The 17,764-nt window shown below is 43.2% G+C and overlaps 1 protein-coding gene across 11 annotated transcripts in view; it reads left to right on the top strand.

Annotated features, from left to right (window-relative positions):
• The window catches only part of KYAT3 (kynurenine aminotransferase 3), a 35,560-nt gene that overhangs the window by 556 nt on the left and 17,240 nt on the right, over nucleotides 1-17,764 (top strand). For 2 of the 11 annotated variants that reach the window (XM_006032319.3, XM_025214032.1), the window contains exons 2-4: nucleotides 11,733-11,791; nucleotides 14,949-15,093; nucleotides 17,377-17,526. In XM_006032319.3, the coding sequence (XP_006032381.1) occupies nucleotides 11,736-11,791; nucleotides 14,949-15,093; nucleotides 17,377-17,526 (351 nt within the window). In that variant the 5' untranslated portion in view covers nucleotides 11,733-11,735. The other 9 variants (XM_025214029.1, XM_014524032.2, XM_014524029.2 and 6 more) reach the window with 9 other exon arrangements.

Genomic DNA, 17,764 nt, shown 5'->3' with positions numbered 1-17,764 from the left:
GGAGTGGACGGGATCTCCGGCGCGGGTCCGGCGGCCTGTGGGCAGGTACCGGAGCCGGGGCGGGCGGGGCTGCCTGGCGGGAGCTGGGCCTGCAGGCCTTGCCCCGGTGTCGGCCCGGTGAAGTGCGCACCCCGCTCCCTCGATGCACGCCCCTGGCCGGGCCCTGCCTGATGGGAAGGGGAGTAAGGGTTGAGGGTGAGACCTTTTATTGGGCCAGCAGTGAGAGCAGCTCTCAAATGTAAGGCGCTCTCTACGCAGGGGCACGCAAGCTCGTGGGATAGAAATGCAACAGGACTCCCAATGGTAGAGTGAGAAAGACCTTTCCCCGTCCCCGTCCGCACTGTGGCGCAGGAATGAGGAGCCGAGCCGAGCCAAGCCGAGCCGAGAATAGCACCGACGTGTGCTCCCGGGAACGGGCAGTGTTTCTTTGCCTGAGGCAGAGCGTCCGGCCTCTTGGGATACTGACTTTGCATAGGCCCCCCCACCATTTTTAGCAGCAGCCTTAAAGGATGGCTTCTTGGGTTGCCTTGATTATTATAAACAACGCAAGTAAAACCTGAGAAAGGATCTCCTATTTCTCGGTGCGTTCTCCTCGCAGCTGCATCTCTCTGCAGTGCAGAGCGGTGGTTTGGGCACCAAGGTTTGTTAAAGCTGCACAGCTTAGCACCGCAGTTTGAGTTGTGGGAGGCGCTCTGAAATACGTAACCCCAATGTTGTGTTCGGGGGGCTGCAGAGTGTACAGGATTCCTGAGTTGTGTCGCCTTCTCCAAGATGCTGCAGCAACAGGGTATCTCACAGCATGCAAACCTGTGCATGTGCTTAATGTTGGCATTGGAGCCTGAGAGTTTCTTCAAACTGAAGAACAATGAATGGTTCAGAGTAACCAGAGTTGCTAACTGTTCTCATTCTTATAAAATATGAGAGACAGAGAAGAAACCGGTGGTTTTACTTTTTATCTCAAGACACAAAACAAAGGCATAAAAGTTAAACTGGTTTATTTTGACTCAGTTCCTTGGGTTTTTTCCCCACTTGGCCTCACATCCTGGTTACAAACTTATGATGTACCATCAGGATGGATGCCATTTGGTTAGCAGTGCAGAGTGCCTTGACCTGATATTGAATGACTTCTCCAGACACTGGAGAGCAGCTAAGTTGTATGAAGCAGGGACATTTGGGATCTTATTTTGGGTCCAAGAGGATGAGGACTGAATAGGATACTAGGGAGTGGGTTGTGGGTGCTGAGCAGAGAATTGAGGAAAGGACCAAAGGCAGTTTTCTAAAGTGATAAGGAGCAGAATAACCCAGGGTTGCCAGGTGAACAGAAGAGCTCCTCTCCCTCTCAAGAAACTTCCCCAGAGTCTTCTGGTCCCACCTAACTTAGATGTTATTTTCCTTGGCACACATCCCTACCTTGCTACACATCCATATCTCCTCAGTCCTATTAAGCAAACTTTGCTTCTTGCCCTCATGCCAGTCTTCCTCTCTGTCCCTTACTGCAGAAGAGTGGGACTGTAAGAGTAGTCACTTGTCTTTTTCTCGTCCAAGTAGCTCCTTAGCTTTTCCACTCTTTATGGGCAGCAAGCACCTGGTAAGCAGGCACCAAGTATCTGGTAATCAGAGGTTCAGGTTTGACAGTAATCAGAGGTGCAGGTTCTCTCTGTAAGTCATGTTGCACGTGTCGACTCCTCTCAACTGTTCCTGAACACTTTCTGAGTTACCAGCCCCTACCTCTTGGTCAGTTGGGAGCCTATAACTGGTTAGACTGGGTAGTGCAAAAAAGAAAAAAAATCCAAAAGAGAATAATGTATGTATTTCTAGAGAACATTCTAATTTTTAAAAGCATGACTAGAGCTGAAAAAGTGAATAGTGTTTTTGGGCTGGAAGAAGCTCCATTTTGATGAGCTAAATTTATTCTAGCTAAATTTATGCACAGTAGAGCATATTGGCACCATCGCAGAGCAAATTCATTGACAAACTGTTTAAAGTGTCACTGCCTGAAATTGAACTCTCCTACGTAGTACTAGGCATAGGTGCTGACTCTGGGTGCTCCAGGGCTCAAGTACCCACTGAAAAAAAACAGCATGTGCTTAGCACCCATGAGCCATGGCTGCAGGCTGCTTGCAGACATCAACTCCTCCCCTCAATCCGCCCCCCCACCCTTTACCAGAAGCAGCAGTGCATTATTTCAACCTTAGCTATTACATAAAAGTGCCAAAAAGAGCCCCACTAAACTGCCTGATCTTCACAGATGCTGGTGTCAGAGCTGGATTGAAGTAATGCGCTGCCTCTTCTGAGCATGCGCGGGGCTTGGCATGGGAACGCACCAAGTTTAAAGTAAAGCGCCATTTTGGGTTGTTTTTTTTTTATTTCTGCAAGCATTCACTGGCAAAAACAAAAGTCTGTGCCTATGGTACTAGAGAGTCCTGTGTCCTGTGAAATGTATCCATCTGTCTTGTACAATAGCAAACCTGGAAGGGAGATTTTTATGAAAGTGTGCACATAGTAGCAGGTCATGTATTTGCTTTCCAGAGACAATGCACAGGAGGTCTGTGTTGCTTCCCATTGGAACAGACTCATTTGGAAGGCACTCATGTGTGTGCCAGGAGAGAAAGATGTGTTTTTATAGGAGATAAAATGCATGTTTTTATAAGTATTTTTATTGGGGCATTTTCAGCTTTGTGCCCATCAATCTTGATAATGGTTCCCTTTAAATCTGAACAAATAAACAGAAATGTGGTGGCAACAGAGGCAATCCAGTAAGTCTAGTTGCGTCATTATTACATGCTGAGACCCTAGTTTTCCCTGTTGATATTCTTCAGCAAAGTGTTGATAATTTATCCAGTCTGCCCTATATGAAACTTTTACAATTCACTGTTTTTCAGTGATGTTAAAAAATACGTCCCAGTTTTTATTTCCAGATGATTTCCAATTTCCAGCAATTTCCAGATTGATTGCATTCAAATGTTGGCAGGTCAGTAGTGGTCCAGGTTTGAAGCTTTGAGCAGTATATTGCATGTTGCCTCATGCTGTGCTCTGACTTCATTCAGCTTGCTTGTCCATTATAGTGTTTATCAAACTCTGACCTGGATTCAAAAAAAATTTGCACTGTGTAAGTAGCCTTTCATATTCAAGTAGTCTCACTCACGTGAAAAATTCCTGGTATGTATAAGATTATGCAAGATTGTTTTTGTTCTTTTTCTAGTCTCATTTTGACTTCTGTCCTCATTAACTCATACATAGAGCAGTAGAAAGTGCAGCAGGCAAGGCTACACTTCGTTTGCATTCTGTGAAATAACTGCTGAAAATATTATAGTGCTGTTGTATTTGCTGTGTTGCAGATTCATGTTGGAATTGCAAAATCATTGCCTAAATCATTGTCAAAATGTATTGAATGAAAAAAATACTGCATATCGCAGAAATTTACAAATATGTTTTTTCCTTATTATGGGATAGTTATAAATAGCAGATATTTTAGTTTCTCTCACCTTCACTTAGAATTCTACAAAGACTTTAGAGTTCTGCTTTCCCTGTGAGGCAACCAACTCGGCTTTAGAAGCATGGTCATATGTGTAACATGAATTAGTGAGTCTGTGCACATGAGGGATGATACAAAGCTAAGATCCTCTGAAGATAGAAAATTAACCAAATATGAATATTTTCTTTCAAATTAAAGTATTCTTTAACAGAGAGTCTCAGCCAGGGGTGCTCTCCGCTCCTTTCAGTGATGTATTCTTAGGTGCATAAACATGATTCACAATATAAAACCAGAAATTTCAAATAGGAATCAATAGTGCTAAGTACATTCTGACCTGTCTGTTGTGGTCTTTCTGAATTCTTCGCAAAGGAAATTGCTCTGCTGTTTTTCCATAGTCTAAAAATCTAAGAGCTGGCATTTTTCAAGGGGTATCTTGAGTTTAACAAAAGGGTGACTTTAATGATGGGTGTCAATCTAAAAACAATCAAGAACCACTGCTTTAGACCTTCCTGAATTATTGTTTATCTTGACCACTTTCACGCTTATTTATTGTACAGCATTCAAATTTACTGTACAAATACTATAATTATTGTACTTCTTGCAAACTTTATCTATGGCCTAACAGTTGAAGAATAGTATTATTGCTGTATCATCTTAAAAAGTAATAGCACACTATGTATGTGTGCTATTTAATATATTTATGAAAAAAGTTTTAGTAGGTGGAGGGAACTTCATTTTGCAGTTGCTGAAAATGACAATGATAACGTTTCCCATGGATTAATTGCTATTCTGAAAAATGACTTTGAAAACAAGCGCAGATCTTACTCAACAGATCTGTTGTTTCTCTATATTTAGAGTTGTGTTTTCTGACTTCGGCATTAAGAGGAAGTTGTAATTGTTCATTATATCTGTTAGGTCTGTGGTGAGCAGAACTGAAGAAGCTCATCATCTGTTGTGGATCATTAACAGAATTCCCTATTAAGTTCCAGTCCTATCTTTGCAAATTATTGAAGGCAGTAAGACTGAACAGATATCACTGATGTCTGATCTGGCCTGCACTTCCCTTGTTTCAGGTGGTAAAGTCTGAGACAAGAAATCTAGCTTGACTGTTAAAGCTGAGATTGGAGCACTTTTGACATGAAGTTAGTTGGAGGCTCCAAGTATGAAGTTCCGGCATACCTTTTTTACAGAACCACTTTTCAAAACAGATCCACACTGAACGAACGGAATAAATCATTCTTCTTTAACAGAGGATTGTGCCATCCTTAAGGCACAATTTGTTTTCTCTTTTGGTTTTTCTTCTTCATTTATAGTCCACTAAATCCTTTTAGTTCGGCCTTATGTAATTAGTATACCTCTTTTATGAGAGGTAATTTATATTTCTGTTTTCCCTCCCCTTCTCAAGTGCTATAGCAGTGTTTCTCAACCAGGGTGCTGTGGCATCTTAGGGTGCCTTGAGAGCCTTTCAGGGGTGCCACAGGGTGCCATGCAGTGTTAGTACTGTTAGGTTTGCAAACATGACTCACAAGATGAACCCAGAGATTTGGAATTGGAATCTGTAGTGATAAAAATATTCTGAGTTGTTGCAGTCTTTCTGAATTATTTGCAACAGAAGAATTGATCTATTATTTGTCCATAATTGAAAAAATGAAACAGTACTAAGAGCTGGAATATCTCAAGGGGTGCCTTGAGTCTAACAAGGAGTGCGTTGTATCTAACAATGTTGAGAACCACTGTGCTACAGCCTGCAAGTTTTCTATTTGTTCTTTAATCAGTTATGTAATTCAGAAGTTGTTAATTATTTTGCTATGACTTTGTAGTTCTAAATTAGATGTGTAGGTTTTATTGTTTTTCTTTAATGATCAAGTCATTTTGACATTACCATCCTATATGTTTACCTAAATGCATGTTCAGAAATTGTGTGTCCTGTACTACTGCTCTTACTCTTTTCCTTTTGTATAGCCTTGGATTATGGGGTCATTATGTACCATGAATTGTCTGTTACTCTATATGGCCAGCCCCCTGTAGGTATATTATCTCATGCCCTAATAAATGTGATGTTTATCCAACCTGTTTAATCTTAATAAATGCATGTATATAGAAGAAAACGGTGCATAGACTTAGATTTCCTAAGTGATAGAGATTTTTAGATGGATCAGTTTTGGGTGCCCAGCTTGAAACACTTGAACAAGAACTAATTTTCAAAGTTGGGCATTCTATTATTTTTTGCAAATCAAGCCCTTTTACCAGCTGTGGTAGTGATTTTTGTTATGTGAGCATGTATTTGTAAAAACTCCCACTGTGGTTACCAATTTATGTAGACTAATGAAGAGTAATGATATATTTTCATTTTTAACTGCTACTAATCTGGGCTAAATTTGAAGCAGTGGATTTAGAGGTAAGCGTTTTCATATCCTGTTAGGAGTTGCCCGTCTAAACCTTACACTTTTTTTTTTAATTTCATCTATCTTCAGTGAAGGGAGGCCATTATTTATTTTGATGCTGTCAAATAGATGAAAATTTTGTTTTATATTATATTATATTAAAAAAAGTTGTGTAGCCATGTCATTTAAAAAGGTTTGCTCTTATATTTATATATAATGGGGTAATAATATACTTGCCTGATGAAAAATGATGTCAAGGGAAGTGGGAAGAAAATCTCAGACAAAAATTACTTAAATTTGTAGAGCAAATACACATTTTTGGTATTTGTAAATATACTAGTTGTAGGCGTGTGATTTTTTTTCCTTAACTTTTGGATTGTTATGCAGGCATGCTTTTTGTTCCACAACGCTTCCTCTGTCTTGGCATTAGAACACAACTACTGAAGACAGTTTCTTCTTTAAGATCCTTCAGATTTTCAGCCCTTGCTGTACGTATTCGATCATTTCATAGATTACAGTATATGTATGTCATGCAGTATTTATTTAGAGAAGTACTAAGTTTTTGATGCTGCCAATAAGCATATATTAGATTGGATGTCTGCTTTGGTTTAGTTCACTAAATCAATAAAAAAAATGAATGTTTGCCTGGCAGTTTGAAATTCATCCATCCTCAGTGAGAAAGTCCACAAAGCATTATTGCTTGTTATGCTAATCTTAGACGTTTGATATGAAGACTGTAATAAATTTTGTTCCAATCAATCACAGATTAAACCATGCTGGTATTATAATAGTGATTATTGCCCTGCATTTCTGTTTTGATCTTTAAAAGTAGTGTTAATGGACACCGGGGAGAATGTACAGTCTAGTTGCTAGGGCACAGGCCAGGGATGCAGGCGCACAAGGGAGACTTGTCCCTAGGGAAACACATGTTCAGACTTGTGGGGAAGATCCAGTAGGCTTAATACTGATGGAAGCAAGTGCTTATACTAAATGCACAGACTGGCTATGGTAGCATTGGAGTGATGTTGTGACCATAATGGTCCAGGAATTATGTGAAAGGCAAGGATTTCTGTGGGTGATGCTTTTTATTGAACCAACTGCCTGTCTGGGATAAAGTTAGACAAGCTTTTGAATACAATATGGAATTCATACTATAAGCTGTTAATGAAGCCAAGACCTTTACCAGATCCAGAAAAAGGTTAGATTTCTGTATGATCCATTAGACTATTTGGGTAAATTTGATAGGATATAAGATAGTTAAGTCATCTAAACAGACTGGGTCAGGGTATAAACAGACCTCCAAATTAGCTTGGAAAAAAACCTCCAATATGAGAAGGTTTTTCAATAATTACAAGGTATGCCACTGCTACTTGTCCCCAGGGAAACACACGTTCCAACTCAGGGGGACCCAATAGGCTTAATACAGACAGATCTCACAGGGGTGCCACTGCTACTTGTCCCTGGAGCATGCCCATGCCACGTGCACTCAGACGTGTAGCAGGTTACCCTGGTAGGGGAAGCTGGGGCCAGCAACCGTACCAGTCCCAGCAGCTTTACTTAGGGTTCTAGGGACTTCCAGGAGCTGTAGCTGCAGCGTTTCTGCAGCGGGGAGCCTGGCCGGCAGCTGGAGCATAGCTCCAGCCAGCCAGGCTCTGGTTTTGGACAGTGTGCACTGCTGCCATGTGTGTCACTCCGTTTTTTTTTGGTGTGTTTTGTTTATTTTTAACCCCGGTGTGACTAGGGCATCTTCCAGGCCTGGTACTAGCATGGCTCCGCTCCTGTCTCTGGGCAAACTGCTTGCCTTGTTTTCCTGCCGCACCTTGTTGGTAAATTGTTATGATGTAAAAATAGGTGGTAGGCTGCCCTTCGTGCACCGAAATGAACATGGACAATATATATATGCTCCTACCATCCCTATACATGTCCCATGCCTTGCTGATGTCCCCCTGTGTGATGATATTCCGGTTCAGGGCCGGGGCAAACTGGGCATACAGTTGTATCTTTTGCATACTGCCTCCTTCTGGGCCATGCACATGCCATCCCCTTCTCACTGGGGCCTCTTGCATGCCACCGGCTCTCACCCAGTCCCTTGCACACTGCCTATTCAGACCATGTTCATTCATACCACCCTACACAGAGATCCTCAGGCTTTGCTCTCCACCCCTCGATCAGCCCTGCCATGGTCTTTTGGGCCTCTCCTGTGACCCTCACCCAAACGGGACTGAGCAGTTGCTCAGCTCTGGGCCTACTTCACCCCTGGCCCCTCACCGGACCACTATGCCCCTCTCTCAGGCCACATCTCTGCCCCTTACACTCAGGCCTAGGGGCTTCCACCCCAACAGGTTCAGGTGCATCTCTTCCTTAAGCATACCTGACCTTCACTCCACCCTTTCCTCAGGGCCCAGGGTATTATACCCCTTGGGCTCAGGTACTCCTCTTTGAGAGTGCCTGGCCCACCTCCAGGATCCAACACCTCATGGGACTCGGGCGCTTCTCCTAAGCTTACCTGTCCCCCCCCTCCCAACTCTCTCTGTAACCCACCCAAAGGTGGGGGCAGGGGTTTAGGTGCCCTTACCCATCTTACACCGGGGAGGTGATCAGTCCTGGTATTTAAGTGGGGCTGCCATGCCACCGGCAGTCCCACCAGGCCTCCGTATCCTGAAGAGTGCAGTTTTAGGTTATGCCCAGGACCAATGAGGCCGCCTCCTTCCCCATAGCCTCACCTTTACCTCCAAGATATTCCAAGAGCAAGAGCTGCACCAGGCAATGTTACTCCCCAGGCAGCTGAACATAAGCTGCTCTGCTCTTATAACAGAGCTCTCCAAAATGGCCGCTCTCATGAGCCACCTGGCAGCTCCCTGCTCCAGCTCTTAAAGTGACAGGCACCCAAAAGGGTGTTCTCTTACACCCGGGATGGGTCAGAAAACATGGGGAATGCCTGCATCTGCGGTGTGTGGAGCCTCAGATGGGTCTGTGGCACCACATACCACACGTCTGCGCTTGTATGAACATGCCTTTGTTGTTCACTTTCATTAAATCTCTCCTTGTATTTTGAGGAAAGATAAATATTTTACCTTCTTAATCATGTCCTTTCTTATTCATGCTCTCTTGAATCTAACTAGTCTGGGATGGGGGGAGATGCTAAAAGTACTTGGAGGCCATATGTTTAGTTCTTGATGGGGGGATATCTTGCTCTGATTGACACTGATCCTGTTAGGCTGATTAGTATTATGATAGCACCAGACCTTAAATTAATATTTTCTAGTTCTTGGACTGAAGGACAGTGGAAACAGTAGCACAACTGAGGATGTAAAATAGAGGTTAAATGTAGGGAGGTCACAGCATCCTCACCACCACCTGGAGATTTCCAGGAAGAAGAAAGACCTTTCCTTCACTAGGCTCTGCTCCTGTAGTCATACCTCATTTTAATTATTTTAGTTAATTCCATGGCCTTTTACAAGTTAAGGAGAAAGCAAGGTTAGAACCCAAATTTGAAATGAAGACCTTGAACAGCAAATAGCTAATATAGGCCCAGCAATTTCATTTTATAACATCAGATTCAAAATTAGGGTCACAGTATCTAGAAAAAGAAGAGGAGGATTCTAATTATTAACATTTGAACACAAAATGATCTGAAGTATGAAGATGATAACAGGAAATGGTTTTTTTACTTCTCAGTAAAATCTGAGCCAGGAAAGAGATGCTTGATACCGTTTAAATGTACTGAAACTCAGTGATAAAAGTCTTGCAATTGATAAGCCTTTTGTGATTAGCCACTGAATTGATCTTAGATCAATAGAATGAGCTGTCCAGTGCAGCATACAGAATTCTAATTGGGAACTAGAGAAATTCAGGGCTAGACATCTTACTCCTTCATAATAAGAAAAGAAGTCTAGAATGTGAAAAAGGAACAGGAGAGCTGCTCAAAGTGTTTATTTGAAATATGTATAATAACATATTGAGATTATTGTATATCACGTCCAGACACCAGCCTCATCTATACCCAGCTCATCACATCAAAGTTTGATTAATCTTCTAAGGCAGGGATGTCAAACTCACCTTGGGCCCAGGATGGGGTCTAGATCTGGATCTGCAGGGCCAGCAGCTACTGTGGTGGGTGGGGCTGCATTCAGGAAGCAATGTGGAGTTGCTTTTGCAAGGTAGCATGATTCTGGGGTCAGGCAGCAGCACAAAGCCACATTTAGGTGGCAGCATGGGTCTGGAGAGCTGTTGGTGATGACCATGTCTGTAGGGGGCCAAAGACCCCAAATTTTGTGGCAGGTCATACTGTCCAACTTCCAGCAGCCCGACAGACTACTGGCAGGCCAAGTGGAACAGTTTCACCGGCCGGATTCTGCCTGTGAGATGTATGTTTGACACCCCTCTTCTTAGGCATGCATACCTATTCAGTGATGTATACTACAACCTATTATAACTCTCTTTTAATCTCACCTTCACTTTCCTAAGTGTCCGAAGTAGAATCAATGTCTCGTTGGAATAAACTGGTGTTTATGTGCTGAAGTTCATGAGTTTTTTGCCACATGTCTGAGATTGGAATCTGGCTCCTACAGTAAAATTACAGGGGGAAAAAAGTGATTCTGATATAACAGCCCCTTTCCTGCAGCAGTTATGCACACACACAACTTTATTGCCACAGACAGTCTGATGGAGACCTGTGGAGGCTGTTTAGAGCAGTAGTTACATGTGCACATTTGCAGGACTGGGCCTTTGCATTGAATGGCTTTCCTGAATGATTTCTTAAAGTCTAGAAGTCAAATCATGTTTTTCTAATGGTCAGCTCTGCCAGCTCAACTTACAGACGGAAAATTGAAATTGAAAACTGTTTTAGTTTATAGCTGTACGGATTCTGCAATCCTAGCAGTAGTAAAAATTGGCTGTGTTAGTAAGTCAGTACTGTGACTCGGGTACAATGGGAGTAGGCACCCTTTTTACAACAGTTCTGACTGTATCTCCACTTTGAAGTTGACCTACAGACAGGATGAATGGGGTTGTGTCTTGAGTGTACAAGGGAGGATGGAGAAGTTTTGCCTGTTTTCTTTTTTTCCTCCTTTTTCACCTTAAAAGTATCAGAAGTGTCAAGTCAGATTTCCCCTACTTTTACAGGGAGCACTGTTATTTGTGAGTTTTCTCCACCCTTAAGTGAAGGACTGAGTGTATATACTGAATCTGTAACAAAAATCATATCTTCCTCTAACTGTTTCTGATGTCTTATTCTTATTATTTTATTATTGTCAGTTGCAAAATCTTACTTTTATTATTGTTAATTGGATTTTAGTGTTATTACTTGGATGCATTTGAAATGTGTTTTATTTTATAATTCTGAATAAAAATACAAATCATATTAGACTTTTTTTTGATGTTATAGTCCTTCCTCTTTCCAGTCATTTGTTGATTTTTTTATTTTTATTTTTATTTATTTATTTTTTTAGGGAAAGTTGAGTGGAAAATACACTATTTTAAAATTGGAAGAGAACTTGGGGGGGGGGGGGGAGAATAAGTCCTTCAGACTTTCTTGAAATAGCATAGAAAAGCAAAAGGACACAGATCTCACTTTTCTTTTTTGTAAGTCACTGATAAAGAACTAAATTCCCTTCTGGTCTCCTCCTCTGCCCTGTGTTCAGTGGTTTTGCATAGGCATGAATCAGAATCCCTACCATTTTGATTGTTTTTCTTTTAGACTAAATCAAGCAATTATGAAAGCTGTAATTCTCTAATACTATTGAACTTATTCAGTGATGGTATATTTGAAAGGGCATGAGGAAGGGTTTGTCATGCAATGGAACAATGATGAACAATATAGTACTCTGTGATCCTTAACAAAACCCCTCTGTCTATATGTTTTGATTTTGTAGACAATGGCCTCTAAGCACAAAAATGCAAAACGAATTGAAGGGCTCGATAGCAATGTGTGGTAAGTAACAGAGGAAGTTATGTGCAAAATTCTGGAAACCCCTTTGTTGATCTCTCCCCCCCCTCCCCCCCTTCCAAATTTGAGTTGATTATTATACATCTCTGTGACACTTGATCAATGATACTGGTTACCTCTGCTGATGAATTGTATTTACATGCATGCCTAAAAGATAGAAACAGTGGGCCTAATTCTTTAGTGGGTAGTTAAGGCCGCATGTATTAGTTAATTATGGTTAAAGGTAAGAATAAAGTATCTCCTATTCTAAATGAACCTGTATAAAGGGAGGAAAAGCTCTCAGACATTGTAACAAGATCAGGTTCCACTTTTATGGACCAATTTTGTTGAACAACCTGGTTTTGTCAGTTCCAGCAGTTTGGTTTTGTATGTTTATCTCCTATCAGCTTGAACCTAACTGTTGTACATTTATGTGTTGCTAGAATTTAGCCTCTTATGTTTTAATATACTTTTAAGCAGGCCTTATTATTCTTATAATAATGTCACAGCTGTTATTGCTAGATAGTAGGATTCTGTTAGCCCTGGTAGTTGGACAGCTTGCTTAAATACACTTGATAGCTATGACAGGGGTAAGCTTTCATGCCTGGTGCAAGCACTGGCCTGTCTCCTGTCTATGGGCCAGCTGCCCACCTCACTCTCCTGCCATGCCTTGATGTAATAGGATGTTACTCAGGCAGGAGGCTGCCCATTTTGAACCCTGATGTGTAGGGGGATAGCCCCAGCTCTGTTCCATCCCTACATTGCAGCCTAAGCCTTGCAGATGGCATCCCAGGCAGCTAACCTCGGTCGTTCCCTTCGCCCATTAGCTGTGGTCCCCTCTCTGGGACTGTGACAGGAATAGAGCCCCAGAGGAAAACTTACCTGGTGGGGAAAGATGAGTGGAGCCAGCATGAAGCCACACTGAGCTGGAGGAGCAGCGGGCGTGGAGCTGCAGCCAGGGAGAATGCTGCGCCAGAAGGAGAAGAAAAACAAAAAGCAGTTGACTTGGGAGGAGCTGGGACTGGCTCCCACGTGGGAGTGGGCACATTTTATGGCCATGTGCTGGCGCCGATAGGCCGGCCGGCCCATTGAAAAGGGAATAAAAATCCCGCCGGACAAGAGGGAGGGGGAACCAGAAGTGGGTTCCCCGTGGGCACTGAGTAGCCCAGAGCGGAGCAAAGCGCCACTGAGGGAAAGTGGTGGCAGCCCTAGGAAGGGACTTTTGGAGATAATTCAAGCCCAGAAGGGCTATATTACTCACCTGAAGTAGAGCCGTGGACTCCTGATGTCTCCCAACTGGATTGGACCCACCAGGAACCTGAAGAGAGAAGAGACAGCTGTCCACACCATGGCAGCTACAAGCCAAGGAGAGAGGAACCGATGCCGGGAGACAAGGTAACCTAGGGTCAGAAAGAGGCTAGGCCACTCCCACGACAACCTGAACAGAGCGGGACGAACTGATGGCTGTATACGTTTATGCGATTCAAAAGGCCAAGACGCGTGTAATGGTACCGTAACCAAACCCAGAAGACCGGGACTCAACATCATTGGTTGGCATTAGGTGGGGTGTAGGGGAGGCAGAGCCCCAAATGGGAGGACAGGAAGATTGAAGGAGGGGAGCAGGAGGGATGGAACATACATCTTCCTCCCTACCAAATACATTTATTACAGCAAAGACATGGCAGGCGAAAACCTCTGAGTACCCTCTGGAATCTGAGTCAGTAGCAGGCTGTCTTTTCCTCAAGCTACAGTAACATCTGAAAAACTTGTACGAACCAGATGTACTGGTGAATGGCATGGCCGATTACAGGGACCTTCAGCTCACCCTTAGGCCCTGGCCCCGTCTCAGGACAGCTGGGACCCCGAGCTTCTTTGCTCTGTGGGCATCCCTTGCGGTAGGCTCCTGGCCCTTTTGACCCCACTCTGGGTCCTGGCCCCAGCATTGACTAGTTGAGTGCCTCAGGTCAGGTCTAAACTGCTTGCTTGCCCATAGGCTTGGGGTCCCCCATTCCTGGCTCAGTTCTCCACGAAGTGTGCCTGGCCCCATGGGATCACTCACCCCAGTGGGCTCAGGCATTTCAGGAAGCTTACTTGGCCTTCCCTGCACTAAATAGCCCACCCAAAGGTCGGGGCAAAGGTTAAGGCGCCCTGATCCACCTTACACTAGGAAGGTGCTCATTCTTGGCATTTACATGGGGGCTGCCATGCCACCAGCAGCCCCAACAGGCCTTCCTGCCCTGGAAGGGTGCAGTTTTAGGTCATGCCCAGGACCAGTGAGGCCTCCAAGCCATCCCCATAGTCTCACCCTTACCTCCAAGGTGTTTCTTCTCTGCTGGCTGATCACAAACTGCCCTTACCTCAGGGAGCTAGGCCTGAAAATGGCCACCCTAATCATGCACCTGCCCTTCCCTGGTCCAGTCCTTAAAGTGACTGGCACCACCAGTGCTGTGCCAGAATAGCACCCTCATGTCAGTGACAATCCTACCTTTGACCCAGGTTGGCAATCTCAGTTATTTTTTAACTGGGTCTGTAACCTGCAGTGCTGTAATCTTTACTCCTTTAACATATGGGGGTGAGGTACTGAAAAGGAAGGATCACCTGAAAGTAGGGAAAATGTTTTAGAATTCAAAAGTTAGCTTTTGGCAGGATTAAGCAAATAACTAACGAGCTGCATGGAACAGTCCATCGGCTGATCTGATTAGGAAGTTTTATGAAGCTCAGGACTTGGCTGGTTGATTTGGTGACCCTGGTTAGTTTGTTAGCTCAGCTTGCTTGGCTAGTTTCTCTCCAGAAATTCATGTCTGTTTCCACAAGATCTGCTGTGTTTTGAGTTGGGAAATCACCCCAGGGGTAGTGGTTCACTGATGCTTACCTTTAGGGATTATTATGTTGAGGGGGGTGCTGGTTTTGTCTGCAACCAGGATCTTGTTGGAGTTGTTGCAAGAGTCATTCACTGGATCCACTGCTTCACCAGATGGTGCTGTCTGATTTTTGGTTTCCCTGTGTCCACTTCGCATTATCCCAGCCTCCCCACTATTTCACTTCCTGTTGCTGGAGGCAGTTTTCTTTGGTTGTGTTAATTTGACTCATTGCAAATACAGCCTTTTGCTTTTGCTAAGGAGGAAATAGGAATGAGGTGATTTTATCTTTTTTTCCTCTCCAGGGTTGAATTTACTAAGGTGGCTGCAGATCCCTCAATTGTTAATCTTGGTCAAGGCCTTCCAGATATATCCCCTCCTAGCTATGTTAAAGAAGAATTAGCTAAAGCAGCAGCAGTTGATCGTCTGAACCAGTACACACGTGGCTTTGTGAGTATTTTTGAACATTGGGGAAAGTTTGCTATATGAAAAACTTCATGATTTTGTTTGTGATTACTTATATTTTCATAGTGTCTTTGATTTCTTCTGCTGAGCATTGGTGTCCTATAAGACTTTACTAGTGATTGCTAAACATCTCCAGTGAAGGTTTCTTTAAAGCAAACCTTTCACTGAGAACATCATTTTATAATGCAGCATATATATCTGATAGATTGTCATCAAAGATTGATAGCACGTCTTGTGTACAAGAGGAGGAAAAATGGGGCCACAGCTTTAAACCTATATTTCTTGACTTGGGTCAGTGTAAACAGGATACAAAAAGGACTGTGATGCGGTGATAGAAAAAAGTACCTAATGAAATTGAAAGGCAATACACTTAAACATATTTGGGTGTCTAACTCCTCTTTGGACACCTAGCTTTCATGGAGCTAAATAAAGAGAAACTTGCTTCAATGGATTGGTGCCACTGTCTTTTACTTAATGTGTAATTGTTTGTGGAAATCAGTGACTAGTTTTATCTGAAGCATGTGGCACTGGCCATTGTGAAAGGTTAGGTACTGGAACAGGTGCCAAGCAGCAGCAGTGGCAGCTCTGGCCTCAGCTCTGGCTCTTACCCTAGGGCCAGGGCCAGGGCCAGGGCCAGGTCCAGGGCCAGAGAGGCTGAGCTGGGTTGGGGCCAGAGTCAGTAGGTGCTCCAGGCCATGGGCCAGAGCAGGGCTGGGGTCATGACTCAGGGTAAGTAGGGGTGGAGGAACCAGGAGGGACAAGCATGGGGGACAAGTGGCAGAAGGTGGCAGGCACTGTGGAGTACAGGCATGGGGGCAGGGGCAGGTGGCAAGGGGAATACATGATGGCGGGCAGGCACCAGGGGCATAGCTGCAGGAAGGCCCAGGCATGAGAGGGACAGATGGCAAGAGACAAGGTATGGAGAAGGTGGTTAAGGGGTGAGAGTCAGGCTGCTTGACTCCCCTGCTACCTGCCCCCTTTCACTGCCTGCCCCCCTATTGCTGCTTTTCCCAACACAGTGGTGGGTGGGACAAATTTAAGATGACCCTCCAATAATTAGATTCTCTACATAGAAAATTATTGGGGGATCCTCTTAAATTCAAAGTCATCTTGGATTCAGGTAAATAGGGTAGTTACTCTCCAGTGGAGAGAATCCATTGAAGTTGTTATGTGATCCTGAGGATACTTTTGTTGTAGTTGATGTATTTTTCTCAGGGACTCTGTTGTATGGTTATTGTCTTAAACTGCAGTTTCATTGGAAAGTCATTGCTATAGTAAGACAATGAGATTCTGAAGATGATGAGCATTACATTAAGCAATTGTGTGGTTGTTGTATTTATACATTTGTATAAAAAAGTAATTAAAAATTTAATATTTTTTCACAGTACTAAACCTTTCACAGTAAGCAAAGCTGTGCAGTGCTCACCCTCAGTTTCCTGATGCATATAATTTAAGACACGCTTTGTTTTCTGCATCCTGAAAAGACAACATATGCTTTGGAAAGGGCAGAAATAACCCATGTACCCCTATGCAGTATGGGGCACAAATGGTTCTTAGAGTTTTAAGCTATTATTATTGTAATATCTTAGGAGCACTAGTCATGAGCTAAGATCTGATAGTGAGAGACATAAAATATACATAGAATAAAAAGATGGCCACTACCCTAAAACAGCTTAGTATAAAATGAGACAGTAGATGGATTCAGACAGATTGGGAAGAACAAGGAAATGAAGCAACAAGGTTTCTCCTTCACTGTGACCGTACTGTGCAAGGGAGGATGTGGGATCAAAGCACTCCTCCTGCACAGCAGACCTTTAACTAGGCCTAGAACACCAGGAGCTACTGGGGGTGGGTTGATGTTATTAGACAAATCAAAAAACATTCGATTTAAAAAGCATCGTCTGGTAGGAATTGAGAAGTTGCAATCTATACAATCCTTTCTAAAACACGCCAACGTTTTTAGCTTAACATCCAGAGAAGTTTAGGGGATGATCTTGCATAAGTCTTTAAAATACCCTTTATTTATTTTCATGTATATTGACAGAAATAAAACACGGCCCTAAATTTCCTTTAAGTTGCACCAGTAAGTTGCACCTACAGCTTAACCATTCTTCCCACTGCCATTTCTACTTGTCAAGAGACTGAACATGTATGTGCTGATTGTATATTATTGGTGCCTAGAATGTGTGCTAGTGGTTGCTTGTACTACTGGTTGCTTAATACTGGGACATGCATCCCAATGTGGGGTTTGTTTTTTTATTTGAACAGGGACATCCTGCGCTGGTGAAGGTCTTGTCCCAAGTATATGAGAAGATTTGTGGAAGGAAGATCGACCCTTACACAGATATCTTGGTGACAGTGGGAGGATATGGATCTCTGTTTAGTGCAATGCAGGCATTAATTGAAGAAGGCGATGAAGTAAGTTGCATTTGTAATATTCTATCATAGCCACCAAAATAAAATCTGTTATTTTGGTTGCTTATTTTTTAAGTTCTCGTTTATATAAATGTGGCTTGAACTCCTGTTTGACTGTCACAGATTAAATTAGCTACATCAGATGATTGTGTCATATAGACCAGAGCTTGTTGAATACTTTCAGAGGCTGCAGTAAAGAAACCATCCTGTGAATGCTTCCCTTCCCATTTGCTGGCATGCA

Source organism: Alligator sinensis, unplaced genomic scaffold (assembly GCF_000455745.1).
Source record: "Alligator sinensis unplaced genomic scaffold, ASM45574v1 scaffold736_1, whole genome shotgun sequence".
Taxonomy (NCBI): Eukaryota; Metazoa; Chordata; order Crocodylia; family Alligatoridae; genus Alligator; species Alligator sinensis.
This window is presented reverse-complemented; position numbering and strand designations above follow the sequence as displayed.